General features: G+C 38.8%; 1 protein-coding gene across 1 annotated transcript in view; it reads right to left on the bottom strand.

Moving 5' to 3' along the window:
- LOC134659470 (uncharacterized) overlaps positions 1–19,637 on the bottom strand; it is a 99,603-nt gene that overhangs the window by 19,770 nt on the left and 60,196 nt on the right. The window contains exons 16-18 of the mRNA XM_063515111.1: positions 18,769–18,838; positions 17,720–17,840; positions 15,626–15,790 (exon numbers count right to left, since the gene is read on the bottom strand). Coding sequence (XP_063371181.1) covers positions 15,626–15,790; positions 17,720–17,840; positions 18,769–18,838 — 356 coding nt within the window. The remainder of the gene's footprint in view (positions 1–15,625; positions 15,791–17,719; positions 17,841–18,768; positions 18,839–19,637) is intronic.

Genomic DNA, 19,637 nt, shown 5'->3' on the forward strand with positions numbered 1-19,637 from the left:
AAGTCATGTAACAAAACTTGACCAATTCTTTTAATGTCACCCGCAATACCCGCATTGTAATTCCACCTTTTGTTTTATACCACAGCGGTGGCAAACAAGCATACGGGCCGCGTGATTGTAAGCAGTCACCGTAGCCTATGGACCTTAAAACTCAACCAATGACATTAGCAGTATCCGCGCGCCGACCGGCCATTAGCCGGGCCCGCACAGAGAGAGCATACGCGCGAGTCAATTTCCTCAAAGGCGCGGCCAGTGTGGACGCGCCTCGAGCGCTTCCCCTCGGCAGAGGCACGTCTACACTGGCCGTTTTGTGCGCGAGGGAATCGCCTCGCGCGTAAGTACGCTCTGCGTGGACCCGGCTAGTGGCCGCCGCCGCGGCCTAGTCAAGCTGTGCGCTATTGGGAGACAAGACGTGAGGCACACACTACGCAGCCTACCCTCTAAGGCTAGCCGACGCGCGTCGCCCGACGCAACGCAAATACGCTTCTTTCGCGGGCGTATGTGTTTGTTGTTAAAATCTTATAGGAACCCTAATGATCTGGGGCCCGTTTCTCAAAAGCTTGTAACTTGTAATACAATTGGAAGTCCCTTTCTAACAAAAGCTGTCAAAAAGTGACATCCGCTTGTATTACAAGTTACAAGCTTTTGAGAAACGGGCCCGCTGTTATCGTTTTGTTAATGACTCTTAAATCTAAGTTATCCCCTTTGATGATGATACCAAAAAAGTTATAAGAACACAGAAGTTTGTACGAATAACAAAAATTTGGACAAATATATAGTTAGATAAAGCCTAGTTGGCAGTGACTTTGATAGCCCAGACTGTCTGTCTATTATTTAAACGTCAATAGCAGTTTGACGTTTAAAATAAGACTTGCGCATTCTGAGCTATCAAAATCGCCGCCGAGTTAGCTTGGTCTAACTCAATCGGCCTTGAGTTACGTCACTCGCTGTCTGCTGTCTTTTCTCAGTGTATTAAAGACAGCAAAAAGCAAGATACGTAATCGAATGTCAATTTCTTTGCTTCAAATAATTGTTATCAAAGCAACCTCTGGTGTTTCTATGCGCTTTTTGTAGCGGTGTGGTATGTGATAGTACGAGCTTAGTATATAGTCTTTCGATTTGTAACTGGCCCCGAACGGCTAATCCTTGTGTACACTGGTTATTTGAGCGTTGGACTAGCCCGCGCTCAGGTGCCAATTAGAATAATTAAGACCCTTTTTTGCAGGTAATTAGCGCGTGCCGTTTTACTTAACGATAGACAAAGGATTAGCCGTTCGGGGCCAGCTACAAATCGAAAGAGTATAACGTTATGGTTGTTAGTTTGCGTTGCGTGAGGACTCACAATCACGGCGTCAAGCGGCCTAACAAGACAGCGCGACCTCCGGACCTGGGGCCCGTTTCTCAAAAGCTTGTAACGTAATACAAGCGGATGTCACTTTTTGACAGCTTTTGTTAGAAAGGGACTTCCACTTGTATTACAGTTACAAGCTTTTGAGAAACGGGCCACTGGCCATAAGTATAGAAGTTGGACATTTATGGTGGTTTTGTCAAATATAACATAACATAGCGTGACTAACGTTCGTGAAATATCGAAGTTTTATGTTACCAAGTGTGTTGGTCCGGTGGATTAGTCAAAAGGATAGGTAAAATAGCCCTCGATACATTAACTTAAAGCTCGTGTTATTAAATGGCTCCTAATACTAATTTGTGCTAGAACACCGTCAGGCATACACCCTTTACGTCTAAAAACAGGCTTAAAAGATGTCGCGGGGTTTCAAATAATTATTACGATGCAATTATAGCTTTTCATTTAAATTCAATTTTAATTTACACAACCTGCATGAAATTAAAGTGTCATTCTATGGAACTTGCTAACTATGTAAACAAAAGTCACTGGAAAATTGACATTCGGAGACAATTTTAATATGGCGGTTTGTTTACATAGTTAGCAAGTTCCATAGAACGACACTTTACATGGAGTTTTTATGGCTGATAAGATCGTCAGCAATTAGAAAATTCATTTAATTTTCAAGTCCGTCTGAAGGCGTTTTTTAAAAAAAGTCATGATTTTTGACGGAGTTCTCAAGTGTTTTTTTTTTATAAATGAGAATACATATAGGAATTTTAATACATAGTTTTATTTCATGCCCGTAATTATCTATGCAGTCGACAACCGAATCGAACCTTAACCCCGCGACACCCTCACACATCGGTATTCGGCAGTGCGTTCCGCGCGCAGGCAGGGTTAGGTATACTAAGCCAACCTCAGAATCTGGGCATGCATATACTAAAATAACCATGTTAAGTACCATAGCCTCCTAAGGCCCAGCCATACAAACGAAACATCCAAAATTTGCCACTGAAATTTGAACCTAAATGATAGGAAATAGAGTTGATTTTGCGTTGTTCGAAAATTGAACGAAGCAAAAGCGATTCTGTTCCAATTGAACATGGTTTAAATTACATCGAACTGAATAGGTACTATCGGTAGGACCTTGGGCCTTAGGAGGATAGAGAAATATAAGTAAAGAAAGAGTGGTAACTCCATACATCAGTTCTCTTACGCGAGTTATTTCGTAGTCGACATCTAACGTCAAGTAGTGGAATTATTAGTACAGCTACTTAACACTAGATGTCACAAATGTCGCTACTGACGAAAAATGTACTGCTAAAACAATTTACAAATAATATTATAAGCGGATGGAATTGAAAATAGAGTTCCAGTGAATCCGGTTATAATATTAACTGAAAATTGTTGAGCATTAGAGTTTTGGTTTGCCGCGACATCTATTGTCAACTAGCAGTACTGATAACGCCCGCTATTTCACGCTAGATGTCGACTACGAAATAACTCGCGTTTTGGTAAGAAAACTGATGTGTGGAGTTACCACTATTTCTTTACTTATATTTCTATATGTAAGTACGGAAAATTCCCTTTCTTCCTATCTCTGTCGCACGGGCATAATTATATTGCTGCCCCGCTCGCACAGTGGCATTGACCACCGGTATAGCGAGACAGGGATATAATTACGCGTGCGACAGAGATAGGAACAAGCGGCCAATGTACGACATTCTTTGAGCTTAGCGTCCTTTAACAGCGACACTCGACAGTGGACCTTATACGTTTGATTATGAGGTTCATTGTCAGTCAACAGTGTGATGGACGGAGCGTGTTGTGAATGGGAAACACAAGCCAAGGTGAACCTTATTATCTTAGTGATAAGAATTAGGAACAGTCAGTAAACTGTGGCGATGTCATATCAGTAAAACTGCAAGCATTTTCTACGGGGCGAAACGTGTTGAGATAGAAAGTTAAATATGTAATGAATGGAAGTATGTTTTAGCGATTTATTTAGGAGTATCTACCTACCATGGCTCGAAATTACCCAGATAATTATAGTCTTTGATATATATAAATATCGGATAATTATCCCAAGTAGAGTCTGACCGACAAAAGTCTGCAGCGATTTTGATAGCCCACGCAGTGCAAGTGTCATTTTAAACGTCAAAATTCTATGAATTTATGACGTGTAAATAACACTTGCACTGCGTGGGCTATCAAAATCGATGCAGACTTTTCTTGGTCTAACTCTATCATGGTGCTATATTTATTTTCTTTGAATTCTTTGATAGTAAAAAATAATTATTGGGGCGTTTTTTTATATTATAGGTTTTAAATTTTAGGTTATTAATGTTATTATCAAATCGATAATTATCAGGCACAAAAATCACGATAATTAACGCGATAATTATCAAGATAACTATCACTGATAATTATCCTTTCGAACACTGGTACCTACTTCAACAAAAGGCGAATTTCGACTATATAAATATAGCATAGTAACATCATAAGTATTAGTCAAGTATTAGTCATTATACTCATTATATACCTAATAATAGAAATATATATATACTTATTGCGAGCAGAAGGTTTAATTATCTATCTTCTTATATCTATAGTAAAATTTACTTAGAAATAGTTACTAAGAAAGATGAATTTAATATCCAAGATATGTCAAGTCAGCTGATTGGTTGTAATGTTGATTTAGACATAAAACACTGTCAGTAATACTGATGCGTGTGGGTATTGCTGGTGTGACCGCATTCAAAGCACGCTAGTTATAACAGAGTAGTATTATTTGTGCCAACATAGTTTCAAGCGTAATGTAAATCCATATTAGCACATTTTTACAAGAGATCTTAATATAGAACATATAAACAGCCTACGCCTTTAAAAACCTTAAAAGCTAGCTCCGGACAGATTTGGTAGCGACAAGTTTATGTAACTGTTACATAATGAAGGCATTCAAATACGAGTGCGGGTTTATGAAACGAACGAAGCGAGATTAATAAAAAGATCACGTGTGTAATGCCTATGTACAGTTACATACACTGTTTTATCTTAAGGGATTATGATATTTATGATATGTGTGTAGATAGAAAGGTTTTAAAGGCGCACGGAGCAGCCCCACCCTAAGCGAAACACAAGGATCAAGGGCATGTATAATATGAATTATCTCAGATGATTTTTTCGGGCTCGAGTACTAATCTGTTAAACAAAAGCCTTTGTTTCTTTTAAGAGCGGTCTTTAGCACGTGCCAAAGTAAGTAAAGATAACAAAACGTGTTATCTCCAAATGGGTTGTTTCATGAATTTGAACCATATAAATAGAATGATAAATTTGCTTTTTAAACGGGTTTGTTCCCGTTACTTAAGTAGGGTCTATTAGCAGTAAACAGGTGTAAGCACTGCATAAAGGAAACAATACCTTTTGTTTAATAGACTAGAGCCCGAGCCCGAAAAAATCATCTCAGATAATTCATACTATACAAGAAAACCTTAGAGTACGTACAAGCAGACCTAGACTGAACGCGTTATAAAACTAGTCGTGCATAATGTACATACAGCAAAACTATTAACTGTTGATCGGTGGACCTTATGCCTGTTGTAATAAGGTTGACTGTACTGAGTTATTGAGTAGATGAGCAGACAGAGCGGTGGCGTCTACGTCGTTGGGAGGTGTTAATAACTAATGCGACTCCTACCAGCCATGCGAGGGCGCGAACAATAGGGTATTTGTCAATTTTTTATAATGGTATCGATCAGGTTTGTTTTTAGGATCAAATGTCTGTATGGGACCCATTGTCTTAAAGCAATACAAAAGTCACAAATGATGGTCAAAGTCTGGCACCCGCACTTTACTGACGAAACGCTTTAACAAAATGGCAATACATCGTGACGTCACCATGTAACGTTCATAGCCGTTTCGATGTACGGAAAACAAGGAAATTGCGATTTTGTAGGTGAAATATTGAGTTTATGTATATTGTTGCTCAATATTTTTTAAATAAAATGTAAGGAATCGAATGGTACCATTATTTTTTTCCTATTTGGAAGTTAAACATTTTTTTTTAAACTTTGAGTTGTATTTTTTTACATATATTTTTAAGTTTCCAATTTATTGTGACAAATTGCTCATTTTCTATCTATTTCACTAGATTTCGTTATAAAATTCAACATGTGTCAACAACCCTATTATGTACAGTCAGCAGCAGAAGTTGCTAAGCGGGCGATGTGACCAAAATTACCTTGACGCGCTCTTATTCTCTTAACAATAAAGTCGCGTCAAGATAATTTTAAACACCTCGCCCGCTTAGCAACTATTGCTGCTGACTGTACTAGATGTTGTCTACTTTTTGTCCGCGCCCCGCATGGCTGCATGCTTCCATGCGTCTGCGTCGAGTTAGAAGCGGTCACCACCGGAGCCCAAGCGGGGCGCACTCGGTGTGTTTCAGCCCTAAGCAACTTAAGGTGCCACCCCGAGCTCGATCGCAGGCGGCAAGCTCAGTCGACTTCTTGTTATCATCGAATGGATAAAAATATGAACAGCCCGCTGCAGAGATAACTGACCCCTCCTGCGTATAAACTTGTTTGCTTGGGTCAGATATATCTGCAGCTTACTGTACACAGTAAAGTTATTTGACCCATACACATGCCTTTTTGAGCTTACTGTGGGACTTAGTCGATCTGTGTAAGAATGTCCTATAATATTTATTTATACGAAGCCATATATGATATTCAACTCTATTGAGAGCTATTAAAGTTCAAAATTAAACAAATATATTTTATTACAGTAAGTACAGTCAGCAGTAGTTTCTAAGCGGGCGAGGTGTTCAAAATGATCTTGACGCGACTTTATTGTTAAGAGAGCGCGTCAAGGTAATTTTGAACACCTCAGCTTAGCAACTTCTGCTGCTGACTGTACATACGTTATTTACAGGACATAAGTTCGTACAAGTTTCATTCTTAGATATGACAACGATGTACAGTCGAGGTCAAAGATATGTTAACACTTTTGCACCTTAATCCGGCGAAAAATTTAAACATGTCTTTGATGTCTACTGTAGAAACAATTTGAAGTTTTTTGTCTAGGCAGGTTTGGAGAGATATTATTTTGATTTTAGATGATAACACGAAAACGAGTGCATTTGTGCAAGCTGCGGTCAGGCTCGGAGCGATGTGTAAATCTGTATACAACTCCATACATCTATATCGGCGTTAAATCTGTCACTGCAATGTTCTGCCGCGTAAATTTTTGACATTTAACAAATTGACACATATCAGTGAAAGAATAAGGATCAAAATCAAACGGCGTTCCAACAGTTTGAATCTTCTGTCAAAAGATGTACTGTGGCTACATAATTTACCATGACAGTAACTCTCTATTCTATACACTCTATTCTCTTTGCCCATATCAAACTAGTATAGTATGAATTATCTCAGATGATTTTTTCGGGCTCGAGCACTAATCTGTTAAACAAAAGCCTTTGTTTCTTTTAACCTGTCGAATCCCACGATATGACGTCACCATAAGCGTTCTGGCTCATATACAGGGTGGATTTTCTTTTTGGGTCAGTGAGGGCAGCTACCAGATCCCGTGCTGCTACGAGAAAACGGTCTAAGAAGACCTTCCCTCGATTTCAAATTAATGAAGATTGGCTTTTACAGATTTTGGAAAAAACATACAGGGTGCGAGAAAAAGGTCATTTTTGACAAACTTTTTTTTTGATGCCAATCGATCCCATTCCTATTAAGGATCAAAAGCTTGTATGGAACCAAAAAAAATTTTCCGGCTAGAAAAGCCACAAATCGAGGAAAACTTTTCCCATACAATTTGTATGAAAATGAAAACTTTTATTTTTCACATGCTATTTTTGTATGCCAATCGATTCCATTCCTATCCAGTATCAATAGTTTCTTTGGGGTCAACTTACGGTAATGTACTAATAAGCCACAAATTAAAGAAAACTTTTTCCATACATTTACTATGGAGAAAACGTGAAATTTAATTCACATTTTTCTATCTGGCCAATCAGTCCTGTTACATTTAAGGACCATAATACTGTATGAAGACATTGCTGTAGGACTGATGGGCGAGATAGAAAATTGAGAATAACATTTCACATTTTCCCCATAGTAAATGTATGGAAAAAGTTTTTATTAATATGTGGCTTTTTAGTACATTACCGTAAGTTGACCCCTAGGAAACTATTGATACTGGATAGGAATGGAATCGATTGGCATACAAAAACAGCATGTGAAAAATAAAAGTTTTCATTTTCATACAAATTGTATGGGAAAAGTTTTCCTCGATTTGTGGCTTTTCTAGCCGGAAATTTTTTTTTGGTTCCATACAAGCTTTTGATCCTTAATAGGAATGGGATCGATTGGCATCAAAAAAAAAGTTTGTCAAAAATGACCTTTTTCTCGCACCCTGTATGTTTTTTCCAAAATCTGTAAAAGCCAATCTTCATTAATTTGAAATCGAGGGAAGACCGTTAGACCGTTTTCTCGTAGCAGCACGGGATCTGGTAGCTGCCCTCACTGACCCAAAAAGAAAATCCACCCTGTATGAGCCGTGGGAGCTGACAGATTAAGAGCGGTCTTCAGCACGTGCCAAAGTAACCATGTCGTTTAAAAAGCAACTACGAGGGGCGTTCAAAATATTCTCGGTATTGATATCTTACAACCTCTTCTAAAATTTCTTTCGTTACTGGCCGCTAAGGTTTATTCATTGACATTTAAAAAAAGTATAATTCGAACCGAGATGTTCTTTTGTTTTTCTGCAATTGCTGAACAAACATGAACATCATGTGGGAATTGACAATGTTAACTAAATTAGAACATCGATGCGTGATAAAATTCTTGACAAAACAGGGTAAAAATCAAAAAACCATAAAAGAGGAAATGGATTGTGTTTACCGTGAGTCTGCTCCTTCTTTATCTACCATTCAAAAGTGGTCAAGCGAGTTTAAACGTGGAAGGGAGAGTGTTGAAGACGACCCTAGACCTGGCCGGCCTGTAGTAGCTACTTCACAAGAAAATATTGATAAAGTGGAAAAACTTATATTGGAAGATGGTCGAGTGAAGGTAAAATCTATAGCACAAGTAACCAATCTCTCTATTGGTACCGTACATGATATTATCCATGACCATCTTAATATGTCAAAAGTAAGTGCAAGATGGGTTCCGCGAATGCTGACTCGGCTTCAAAAAGACATGCGTGTAGCTTGTTGTTCCGATTTTATTGACCTGTGCGGTGAAAATCCTGATGAGGTGCTGCAAAGAATAGTTACTGGAGATGAAACCTGGGTTCATCATTATGACCCAGAGAGTAAACAAGAGTCCATGCAGTGGCACATTAAGGGTTCAGCTCATCCCAAGAAGTTCAAGGTCATCCCTTCAGCTGGCAAGGTCATGGCCACGATATTTTGGGATTGTGAAGGAGTATTACTGATCGATTATAAAGAAAAAGGTGTAAATATCACAGGACAGTACTACGCTAACATTCTACGTCAATTAAAGGATGCAATCAAAGAAAAGAGGCGAGGAAAGTTAACCAAAGGTGTTATGCTTCTGCATGACAACGCCCCCGTCCATACTGCTCATATTGCCAAGGCAGCTATTGTTGAATGTGGGTTTGAAACTGTTACTCACCCACCGTATAGTCCGGACTTAGCCCCAGGCGACTTCTTTTTGTTCCCCAATCTTAAAAAGGATCTGCGTGGAAATAAATTTTCCGATGATGAAGCATTGAAGGCGGCAGTGGAGGAGCATTTTTACACCAAAGATAAAAAATATTTTTATGCAGGATTAAAAAAAATAATTGATCGATCTTTTAAGTGTATGAACATAGGGGGGGAGTATATTGAAAAATAAAAATATCAAACTTTTCGTACTTGTTTGTTTTCATTCTCATACCGAGAATATTTTGAACACCCCTCGTATCGTGATAGTATTAAGGTTCAAATTTATGTGACAGCTCTTTCTGAGAACAATCAGAATGGTCTTTTCTTTGGAGATAACAAAACGTGTTATCTCCAAATGGGTTGTTTCATGAACTTGAACCATATAAATAGAATGATAAATTTGCTTTTTAAACGGATTTGTTCCCGTTACTTAAGTAGGGTCTATTAGCAGTAAACAGGTGTAAGCACTGCATAAAGGAAACAATACCTTTTGTTTAATAGACTAGGGCCCGAGCCCGAAAAAAACATCTCAGATAATTCATACTATAATATCATAGACACAACGCAAACACTAGCACAGAATAAATAAGATACAGAAGATTCACTCTCTAACAAAACGTGTCTTTTACGACAGATATGACCGCTAGGTGGCGCAAGCCCGAGCAGGCGTCCGTTCGGTAGCGGTGCGCGGCAACTACTATGGCTAGACACCAAAATGGGTGTGGGCCGCATGTACTTGTAGGTACTTGTAGCGACAAGACGAAATTGCGGAGTGAGCCACGCCTGACACAACAAAAATACAGACTTACAAGTATGTTGTTTTTGAGTGCGTTACGTCAGTGAGATTACTTTTGAGGTTTATATTTAACAAAATTAAATGTCATGCTCAATACGTTACCAGTATAGGTGTGGAGTTATATACCGATTAATGAATACATAGATACGGGGCCAAGTACATAGAAGTGGGAAGATGCCTAGTTTTGTACAGCCTATGGGATAAATTAAAATTTAAAAAGAAAACATGTTATTCGGTGCAATTACATTCTTAAGCGTGTTGTTAAAATTTATAAACATATTAGATGCCTATAATTATTATAATTAAGGGACAATACAAAGCCTAGAAATAAACTTATGACCAGTGATCGGTACAACGCGGGATTCCTAGGAGAAATCTTAACATGGACATGAATGGACACAGGGTTCGAAAGGATAATTAATAATTATCAATGATAGTTGTCTTGATAATTATTGTGATTTTTATGCCTGATAATTATCGATTTACCTAAAATTTATAAAATGCGGTATGTTTAAAAATAAATCGCGCATGAATTGGAACGTTGATTATCTTATATTTCAATGGTTAATAAAAAACTAATCAATATTAGGTCAGTTATTATTTGTACATAGCAAAAAACTCCCCAATCATTATTTTTTACTATCAAAGAATTCAAAGAAAATAAATATAGCACCATCCATACCTGGGATAATTATCGCGATAAGACTATAATTATCTGGATAATTTCAAACCCTGAATGGACATGACTCAAATGCAACGGTCCTGTTCGAAAAGTTAATTATATTGCGTATTATTTTAAATAAGACTTTTTGAATGAGATTTTTACTCGGAATCCCGCGATGCCCTCGCCAATCACTGCTTAAATATGACAGTCACGCTACTTAAGGTGGGATAAAATGACAAAAATACATCACCGCAATACAAAAAGTGTTAATATGATCCCATTGTTTAAATATAAATACATAACACAATCTAATGGAGCTTCCGATCCGCTATAAATACAAGACATAACATAGTTGTAAAACTACAAATATTATCAGTTACTTCAAGTAAATAATAACATTTTCGGGCGTTTTTTTTGTTGTCCCTACACTTTTTTTTTTCAAATTTGGGATTTTTTATGTTATTTCTACTCAGAATCACGAGATCTTTCTATCCTAATAGGAGAAAAAAAGTGTCCTAAGGTTTTTATTTCCATTACGTCACCATTTTTCATACTTTGTATGGCGGTCGCGGAATGGAAAGATCGAAAAATGTATGGAAATTTTGGGACACTTTTTTTCTCCTATTAGGATAGAAAGAGCTCGTGATTCTGAGTAGAAATAACATAAAAAATCCCCAATTTGAAAAAAAGTGTAGTGGACAACTTAAAAAAAAACGCCCTTTCGCTTCCAGTCTCGGATTTAACTATAGTATAAATAAAAAAAATACTAAGACATGTACAGCAGTGCAATATGTAGCCGCAACGTTGACGGCTGAATTAGATGGCGCTGTACTGTGCCGTACGCTAAGCTACGTTATCAAGTGTTTGACATTGACAATATTTCTGTGGCCCTAGTGAAAAAGGGTAACGGTTTATGCAACCGTTGTTTAAGAGAGGTCAAAAGGGCGAGTGGCGTGAGTAACAATTTGAGGCGAAGCCGAAAATTGTTAATATAGACGCCACGAGTATTTTTTGACTCGGTTAAACAACGTTGCATACAATACTTTTTCTACACGATCAAGCACTTACTTTGAAATAAAATTGTAAATTTAACAAATATTTTTCATTCAAGAAGTAGCAAAGAATGGAGGGTACGGGCGGGAAAAGAATGAATGAAATAAAAAAACATGTCTATGGTTCACGCATCTTTCACAGATGAGATGACAATTAAAATTAGGTTGGCAACAATGTATTTCATACAATATTTTTTAAGTGGTGATGACACGAAGTATCGTAAAAGTGCCAAAGATACTGCGTATATGCACAAATACTTTTTTGGGGAATAGACTAAAGACTTGTCATGACAACTATGATAGGGGTTTAAAGGTGTGTGCACAACCCTTTAAATGACAAATAAAAGTACGGGAGTAGAAAAAGTCTTAAAACACAGCTAATAGTACCGCACAGCGCCACCTACAGCAGCCGGCAAATTTGCTATAGTTTGGCCAACACACTGTCTTAGTATTCTCTCGTATATAACAATAGTACAAGCAGTGACAAAACTTGACAGAAGACAGGATGAGAGCTTAACTAAAACTAATTATATAATGATGCTAGTTGCATTTAGTTTTGTACCAAGCTGGTTATAAAAACAGGGCACTCCCACCTATATATAGCACAATGGACGAGCCAACCACAGACATATATCGAACTTATCACACACTTTGCGGGCCAACACTGCCAACGAATGTTCTCTAGCACATTTAATATTTTAACAATAACTCCCAGGTCGAACCCGCCAGTTTCCTATTGCTTATTTTTTTCCTTTATTTACAGACAGACACTCAGATTTCTTTTATAAAAATCTTAGTATAAAGATTAAAATAAATCGTCACATTTTCAAATGGGTACCTTTTAAGATTTCTTACAAATGATTTATGCGTCATAATTAGATATATGTCTGTGGAAGATGCCTAGCGTTTTACAAAATTCACAATGCGCATTCAACCGAATTCCTAACAAGTCTACTAACACTAATCCATCTTTTAAACAAAGGTACAACTTCAATATCGACCGCACGAACAGTCGATATCGGAATCAAACCTTAACCGATTTCGAAGATAGCTCAGCATCAAAATTTAATCAATATCATACATTTCCCAGTTTAGCTCAAGTTCGCTTTAATATTGTTTTGGTTAGTTTTACCAATATCAAAACGACTTAGTGGCGAATGTTATATGGCGTGCATTTCTTTACAATTTAGAAAGTAGTTTACGTTGTTTAGGGGAAAATATTTACTATAAAAAATACATACATACGTAATATATTCGTATTATAATTCATATAATAAAGCTCTTCATCTGTGTCGTTGAGCTTTTATAACAATAACTCAAGTTATAACTTGTTTCTATTACCCTTCTTTGCAAAATAAATATAGCACTTGATCCCCACAACGTATACCCGTAAGCAATAATTCTACGAAAGTAAGCGAAGTACACCATTTGCACTTTACTTTGCCTACTATTCAATAAAGATTAAATAAGTCTTTACATAGGGAGGTGTAACGTAACAAGTTTATATTCTCAAAAGTGTATCAAATTATGAACACTATATCTCAATCCCAACTAACATTAGCCGCTAAAGGTTCCCCAGAGGTTCTATTGAAGTTCTAAAAATAGGAGTTATAGCCTCCTACTATATATCGCATTTTATAAATGTTAGGTTATTATCAAATCGATAATTAGGGGCTATTCATAAATTACGTCATTTTAAATTAGGGGGGGGGGGGGTCTGGACATCGGATGATGGTAGCAAGATGTAGGAGGAAACGGGGTTATTCGAAGCATGAGTTTTGGATGATGGATGATGGTAGCAAGATGTAGGAGGAAACGGGGTCATTCGAAGCATGATTTTTGGATGATTTTAGGGGGGGGGGGGGGTCAAAAATAGATGACGTAATTTATGGACAACCCCTTATCAGGCATAAAAATCACGATAATTATCAAGATAACTATCATTGATAATTATCCTTTCGAACCCCGATTGATGCACGCCATATAACCAGCATGGTGTTGGTGTATGTATGCCGGCACCGACCCCAGTTACCTGGTATCGCAGCGCCAGCGCGGCGGCCGGCAGCACGGCGGCGCCCCACAGCTCGCCCGCGCCCGCCGCTGGCACCTGCGCGTGCGCACCGCGCCGGAAGCGGGGGGGTCAGTTGTTGATCTCAAATCGTTAGTTATTGCCTAATCTCATTTGTCACCGTTAGGTCAGACTCGGTTTGCATTTGGCACCGCTGGGTTGAAAATCCTAATTCCATCAAATATGTATAAATACTAATTTGTTTCCAGTAAAACAACATTTGTTTATGTTTTAACCAAAAAAATGCAATTCAGACTTGTTACACAAAAATAAAATATCTAGTAAGAATTTTTTCAGGAATAAACTTATCTAAGTATTGTAACTAGGATACCTATTTCACGTTATTCAACAACTGATCCCGCCGCAACCCAAGAACTTAACTTAAATAACTTAATATATAACATAATAACTTATGTAACATATCTATATGCTATGCCCAGATCGACACAAGTCGCCTAACATATACGAAGAGTAACACACCCAGCTGACTATTCGTGAACCTTATGTAGTCGCAATAAGGTATAGAATCAGTCAGGTTAGTGTGTCAACGATACATCACCCATTTGTCCAACATAAGAGCAGTCGCGCTCTATAACCAAACTTACTAGTAAGTTAAATCAACAATTTTGTTGCGTCAGTCTTGCAGAACAAATGCGAATCCCAAAATAAATGTAATAAAACAAAAGTGTTTGTTTGTATACACGAGGGTATGTGTGTACGTAGCTATAATATTAGAACTGTAGACACATTCCGATTCAGCTATAAATATGTATACATTTGTAAACCTAAATATAAGTAAATAATTGTACACATATTAATTACCTTGTAACTTGTAAATATCACGTTTTAAGGTGACATTTGCAAGTTCCAAATGATATAGGACTAAGAACTGCCTACAATTGTAATATACAATAATATAAATGTATTAGTGTGTGTTTGTGTCTCCTTCAATAGGCTGCTGTTGAGAATGTTTAATTAATACACGTTTACACAATTGGACGATATCCGAATCAAATAAAATCGTCTCCAGTGTACGAATACTTTGTAACTGTAGTACAATCTATACAGAAAAAAATATTTGCTTTGGATTTTTAGCTACGAATTGTTTTGTAATAATATAATGTGATGTATTTATTTTGAGGTTGTACAGTCAGCAGCAGAAGTTGCTAAGCGGGCGAGGTGTTCAAGATGATCTTGACGCGACTTTATTGTTAAGAAAATAAGAGCGTGTCAAGGTCATTTTGAACACCTCGCCCGCTTACCAACTGCTGCTGCTGGCTGTATTTTGAAGATACAAAATACGGTAATCGCTTACTTGGTACTAAATCTGCTTGTTTCAAATTAAACCCGTAAAAATAGTCGTAGTCTAAAAATTCAAGGCAAGAATCTTTCTAGATTTCAAGAAGTGAATCAATATTATTTAATCGATGTAAAAATACTCCCTAATTCGGAGTCTCTTACTTTTAATACCTTAAAATATGATTTTAAATTAAAATTAAATATCCGCACCCCAAATTATAGAGGCGGAGAGATGCAGCCGTGTATATTATTAAAAAGGATTTAATAATTTGGTATTTTTGCAACATGTAAATTTTTTTGTATTGCTCGTACGAGCCCCGATGAAAATTAGTTCGTCTAGTTCCACACAACAGTTTTGTTTATTCAAATAAAGTTTACACATGACATGTTACAGACTTTTATTGCTGAAAAAATGTATATTTCAATAACGTTGTCCAAATCATATTGTCCCCTCCTACAGTACTGCTACATGCGTGGGCTCGAAACAAAATTGTCAGTACATTGGCAGAGCCGTGTTGCTTTCCCTAATAATAGCCTTTTTCACATCTGTTATATTCCTACCCGTCTTTTATTTGACTATAAATCGTATTTTTTTTCCTTTCAGTACAAACGGTTTTTTGTTGTATTTGGATTTAGTTATGTAGCATATTACCATACCATCACAACGGCTGCGTCCCTCCCCTCCGTCTACTCCCGCGCTATCATAGGCGTACATACCTGAGGCCGGTCCCGGTGCGGGTGCTGATGCGGATGCGGATGGTGCTGATGCTGGTGCTGCGGATGAGGATGCGGATGCGGGTGCGGATGGGGGTGGGGATGGTGCGCGTGCGGCCAGCCCACGCCGCCGCCCAGCGCGCTGAGCCGCGCGCCGCGGAGGGACATCTGCAAAGTCACCGACATTAGGGTATTTTCCTACCAGTCAAATCAGTTTCTTTTTTAGAACTGTCAAAACGATTTGCTAATATGAAATTTATATGAAACATTACATCGTGACGTCACGGTCAACTCATCTACTTTTTATATTTCTATCCGATTTATTAAATAGAACTTGTGTTTAAAAGTAACTGCTATCTATGTTTTTATAATAATTATCTGGTGCTTTATTTCATGCATGGTGTGAAATAATTTATTTTTTCTACTCCAGCACTTAAATGTGTCAATTAAATGACTGACAGTGATATCTAAAGCAATGTCATTTGAATGCTTTGTCTATAGGCTCATAAGATGACTGCTAGCAGTCATCTTATGAGTATAATACAACTGCTTTATTTTTTTTAAAGATACAAGTTCCGATCATCTTGATTGAAAGAGGTATGTTTTCATTTACAATAATAACTCTTTTTTTTTTAAATAATAACTCATTTTTTTTTAAATAATAACTCTTTTTTTTTAATAATAACTCTTTTTTTTAATAATAACTCTTTTTTTTTAATAATAACTCTTGTTTTTAATAATAACTCTCTCTCTTTTTTTTTTTTTTTTTTTTTTTTTTTTTTTTTTTTTTTTTTTTTTTTTTTTTTTTTTTTTTTTTTTTTGCTGCAGCTGTCATAGAAAAAGTAATGTATGCAACAGCTCATAATTGGTTCTTAAAATTCTCGGGTCTTTTTTTACAAAACTCGACTTTTTTTTTTTTTTTTTGCTGCAGCTGTCATAGAAAAAGTAATGTATGCAACAGCTCATAATTGGTTCTTAAAATTCTCGGGTCTTTTTTTTACAAAACTCGACTACGTCTCGTTTTGTAACTTCGACCCTTGAATTTTAAGAACCCTTATTATATCACTGTTGCATAAACTACTATTAAATGCAGTATAATATAGCTATCCATGCCGTAATCGGCAACGGCGACCCTAGCTAATTACGAGCGTGAGCCATGATATGGCTGGCAAAGCCGAATTTACTTTTAAAAACTCTATCGCAGGTGGGGCAGTTAAAACCCTATTGTTAAACTATCCTCGTGCCGCCCACCATACAAAATTATAGCCAACGAAGTCAGAATGTATTTTCAATTAGATTGAATTTCATTTATCCGAAAATTCGACGAGACAAATGAAACTCAGTTTTTAATTAAGGTGGACATTCCATTGAAACTGAGTGTACATCCTAATGTACATTGGGCCGCACATTACCTCTTCCAACTCCCACTTCTACTTCTCCCTTATACACTCTCTTGTTAGCCATTCTTTCACTAATTATTTCCACGTGTCCAAACCATCTCAACATACCTTTCTCAATTTTTGTCACTACATCTTCGTCCAGTCCACACTTGTCCCTTATCACACTTTAACCAATTCTATCTTGTAATCTCCCACCACACACACTTCTTAGCGCTCTCATTTCCACTGCATTCACTTGGCTCTGATGACTCTTCTGCCCACAGACAAGACATCCTCTAGACTGAGCATAGTAACGCTACCCCCCTCTGCCACTATATACGGTAGTTTTACTCCATCTTCGAGTCAAAGTGTCAGAATCCCGTGCCGTGATTGGTCCGTGTCTTTGAACGGACCAATCACGGCACGGGACTCGCTCACCTCGTCCCCCCGCACCCCCGTATTTTTGGCAGCATCGGTTTCATGAAATAATTGCTCTAAACTCCGTCTAGAGGATTCCTAGTCTATGCTTCTGCCATACTCAACTTTAGCTACCATAGAATATTTATTTAATTGTAGTCATGTTCATAATACAGTAAGGTGTTACAAGCATAAAACGGTAGGTACATGACAACCAACAAAATAACACGCGTACGAAAACGTTTTCTCTTTACGAAACTCTCGTTTTGGTAAGAAAACGGTAGGTGCATGTGGTATTTACCTGGTTCATATCCAGTAATAGCGGCGCATGGTGCTGGTGCTGGTGCTGGTGCTGGTGAGGCTCCAGCACTCGCTCGCGCCACAGGCCGCCGCCCCCGCCGCTGAGGTACCGCATCCGCCGACTGAAATGTTCCATTTAAATTAGGGGTATTTACTGCAATGTTCTGCCGCCAGGGTTCGTTCTCATTGTAAAACTACGTATTGGATTGTAATAAAACTTTGCACATACAATGACATGTGTATCGAATGGAACTGACTCGTTTCCTCAAATCCCGCTAGGAGAGGTTGCAGACGCAAAAAGACCGGTCGGTCGGCCAATGCTGCGCTAAGATTGCGCCAAGAGTGATATGGTTGCCTTTGACGTACCAAGCACCCAATGGCAGAAAATGGCCGACCTGTGTGGCGTTCATGATGGTCAATCCAAGGTCGTCAATGCCTGGTTTACCTGTTTAAAAGAGAAACGCATGGCGCCATGAGCAGGCCTCCAACCCGCCCACCTGAAGGAGTATACACCTGCCGCGTGTGTGGACGCGGGATCCTCTCTCGCATAGGACTACACAGCCACGAACGCAAGTGGAACCGCGATGCTGCTTGAAACATCTTACACGGATGAGAAGGGTTATAATGACATGAGGTATACGAGTATCTATGCCTGTAATTAGTTTGTGTAGCTTATAAAACAAATTAAATAGAGCAAAAGCAAGTTTTGCACGAAACACTTAAATTCTCTGTATTCCTCCTGAGACCCAGAAGCATTTGTTTTGTTTTTGAATTTGGAACCGTTAGTTACTCAATGAAAGTTCAAAATATTTTTTGGAATATGTACAAAAATTTGTACGCAGGAACTTGGAGGTTAAACTGGTCACTTACGCATTGTTAAGTCGCGGGCTCGATCAGTAGAGACGGTGCAATCGGTGCTACTTGTCGAAGATCCTCGAAAGCGGTCGAAACATGTCGAGCGTTCATTCGACTTAATAATGCGTAGCACGTTTATAACAGAGCTTCTTCTGATCGTTTTGCTTGTAGAAGGTCACAAAAGACGACACTTACGGGGGCTGGTAATGATGACGCGGGGCCCGGCGCTCCGCCGCCGGCGCGGGAACTGATACGTTGCTTTCACCTGGAACATACAAGGACACTGCTTAGTAAACGTTTCAAATAATAACGATGTTTTGTCAAAAAACACAATTCTGATACAAGCTAACTGTACTTTTCTTTCAACAGGCAACTAATACTCATCAAAAGTTAAAGGCGTTGGGACATGACGACCACATCACCCTCGAGTTCAGTCAACGAAGGTTCGGTCGCGTTTGTGGCGAGCTGTAAAGGAATAGACTCCACGCATTCGCCATCGGACGAGCCCTCTGGACACTCCTACTGTACCGATCACTGAAGCATCTACCTGAAGGGCGATGCCGGGAGATGCGCCTCCGCTTCCTGCTGGGGCTGTCTCTGGGCTTGGAGGACAGCTTGCCGTCGGACGAGCCCTCTGGACACTCCTACTGCACCGATCACTGAAGCATCTACCTGAAGGGCGATGCCGGGAGATGCGCCTCCGCTTCCTGCTGGGGCTGTCTCTGGGCTTGGAGGACAGCTTGCCGTCGGACGAGCCCTCTGGACACTCCTACTGTACCGATCACTGAAGCATCTACCTGAAGGGCGATGCCGGGAGATGCGCCTCCGCTTCCTGCTGGGGCTGTCTCCGGGCTTGGAGGACAGCTCGCCGTCGGACGAGCCCTCTGGACACTCCTACTGTACTAATCACTGAAGCATCTACCTGAAGGGCGATGCCGGGAGATGCGCCTCCGCTTCCTGCTGGGGCTGTCTCCGGGCTTGGAGGACAGCTTGCCGTCGGACGAGCCCTCTGGACACTCCTACTGCACCGATCACTGAAGCATCTACCTGAAGGGCGATGCCGG

Source organism: Cydia amplana, chromosome 25 (assembly GCF_948474715.1).
Source record: "Cydia amplana chromosome 25, ilCydAmpl1.1, whole genome shotgun sequence".
Lineage (NCBI taxonomy): Eukaryota > Metazoa > Arthropoda > Insecta > Lepidoptera > Tortricidae > Cydia > Cydia amplana.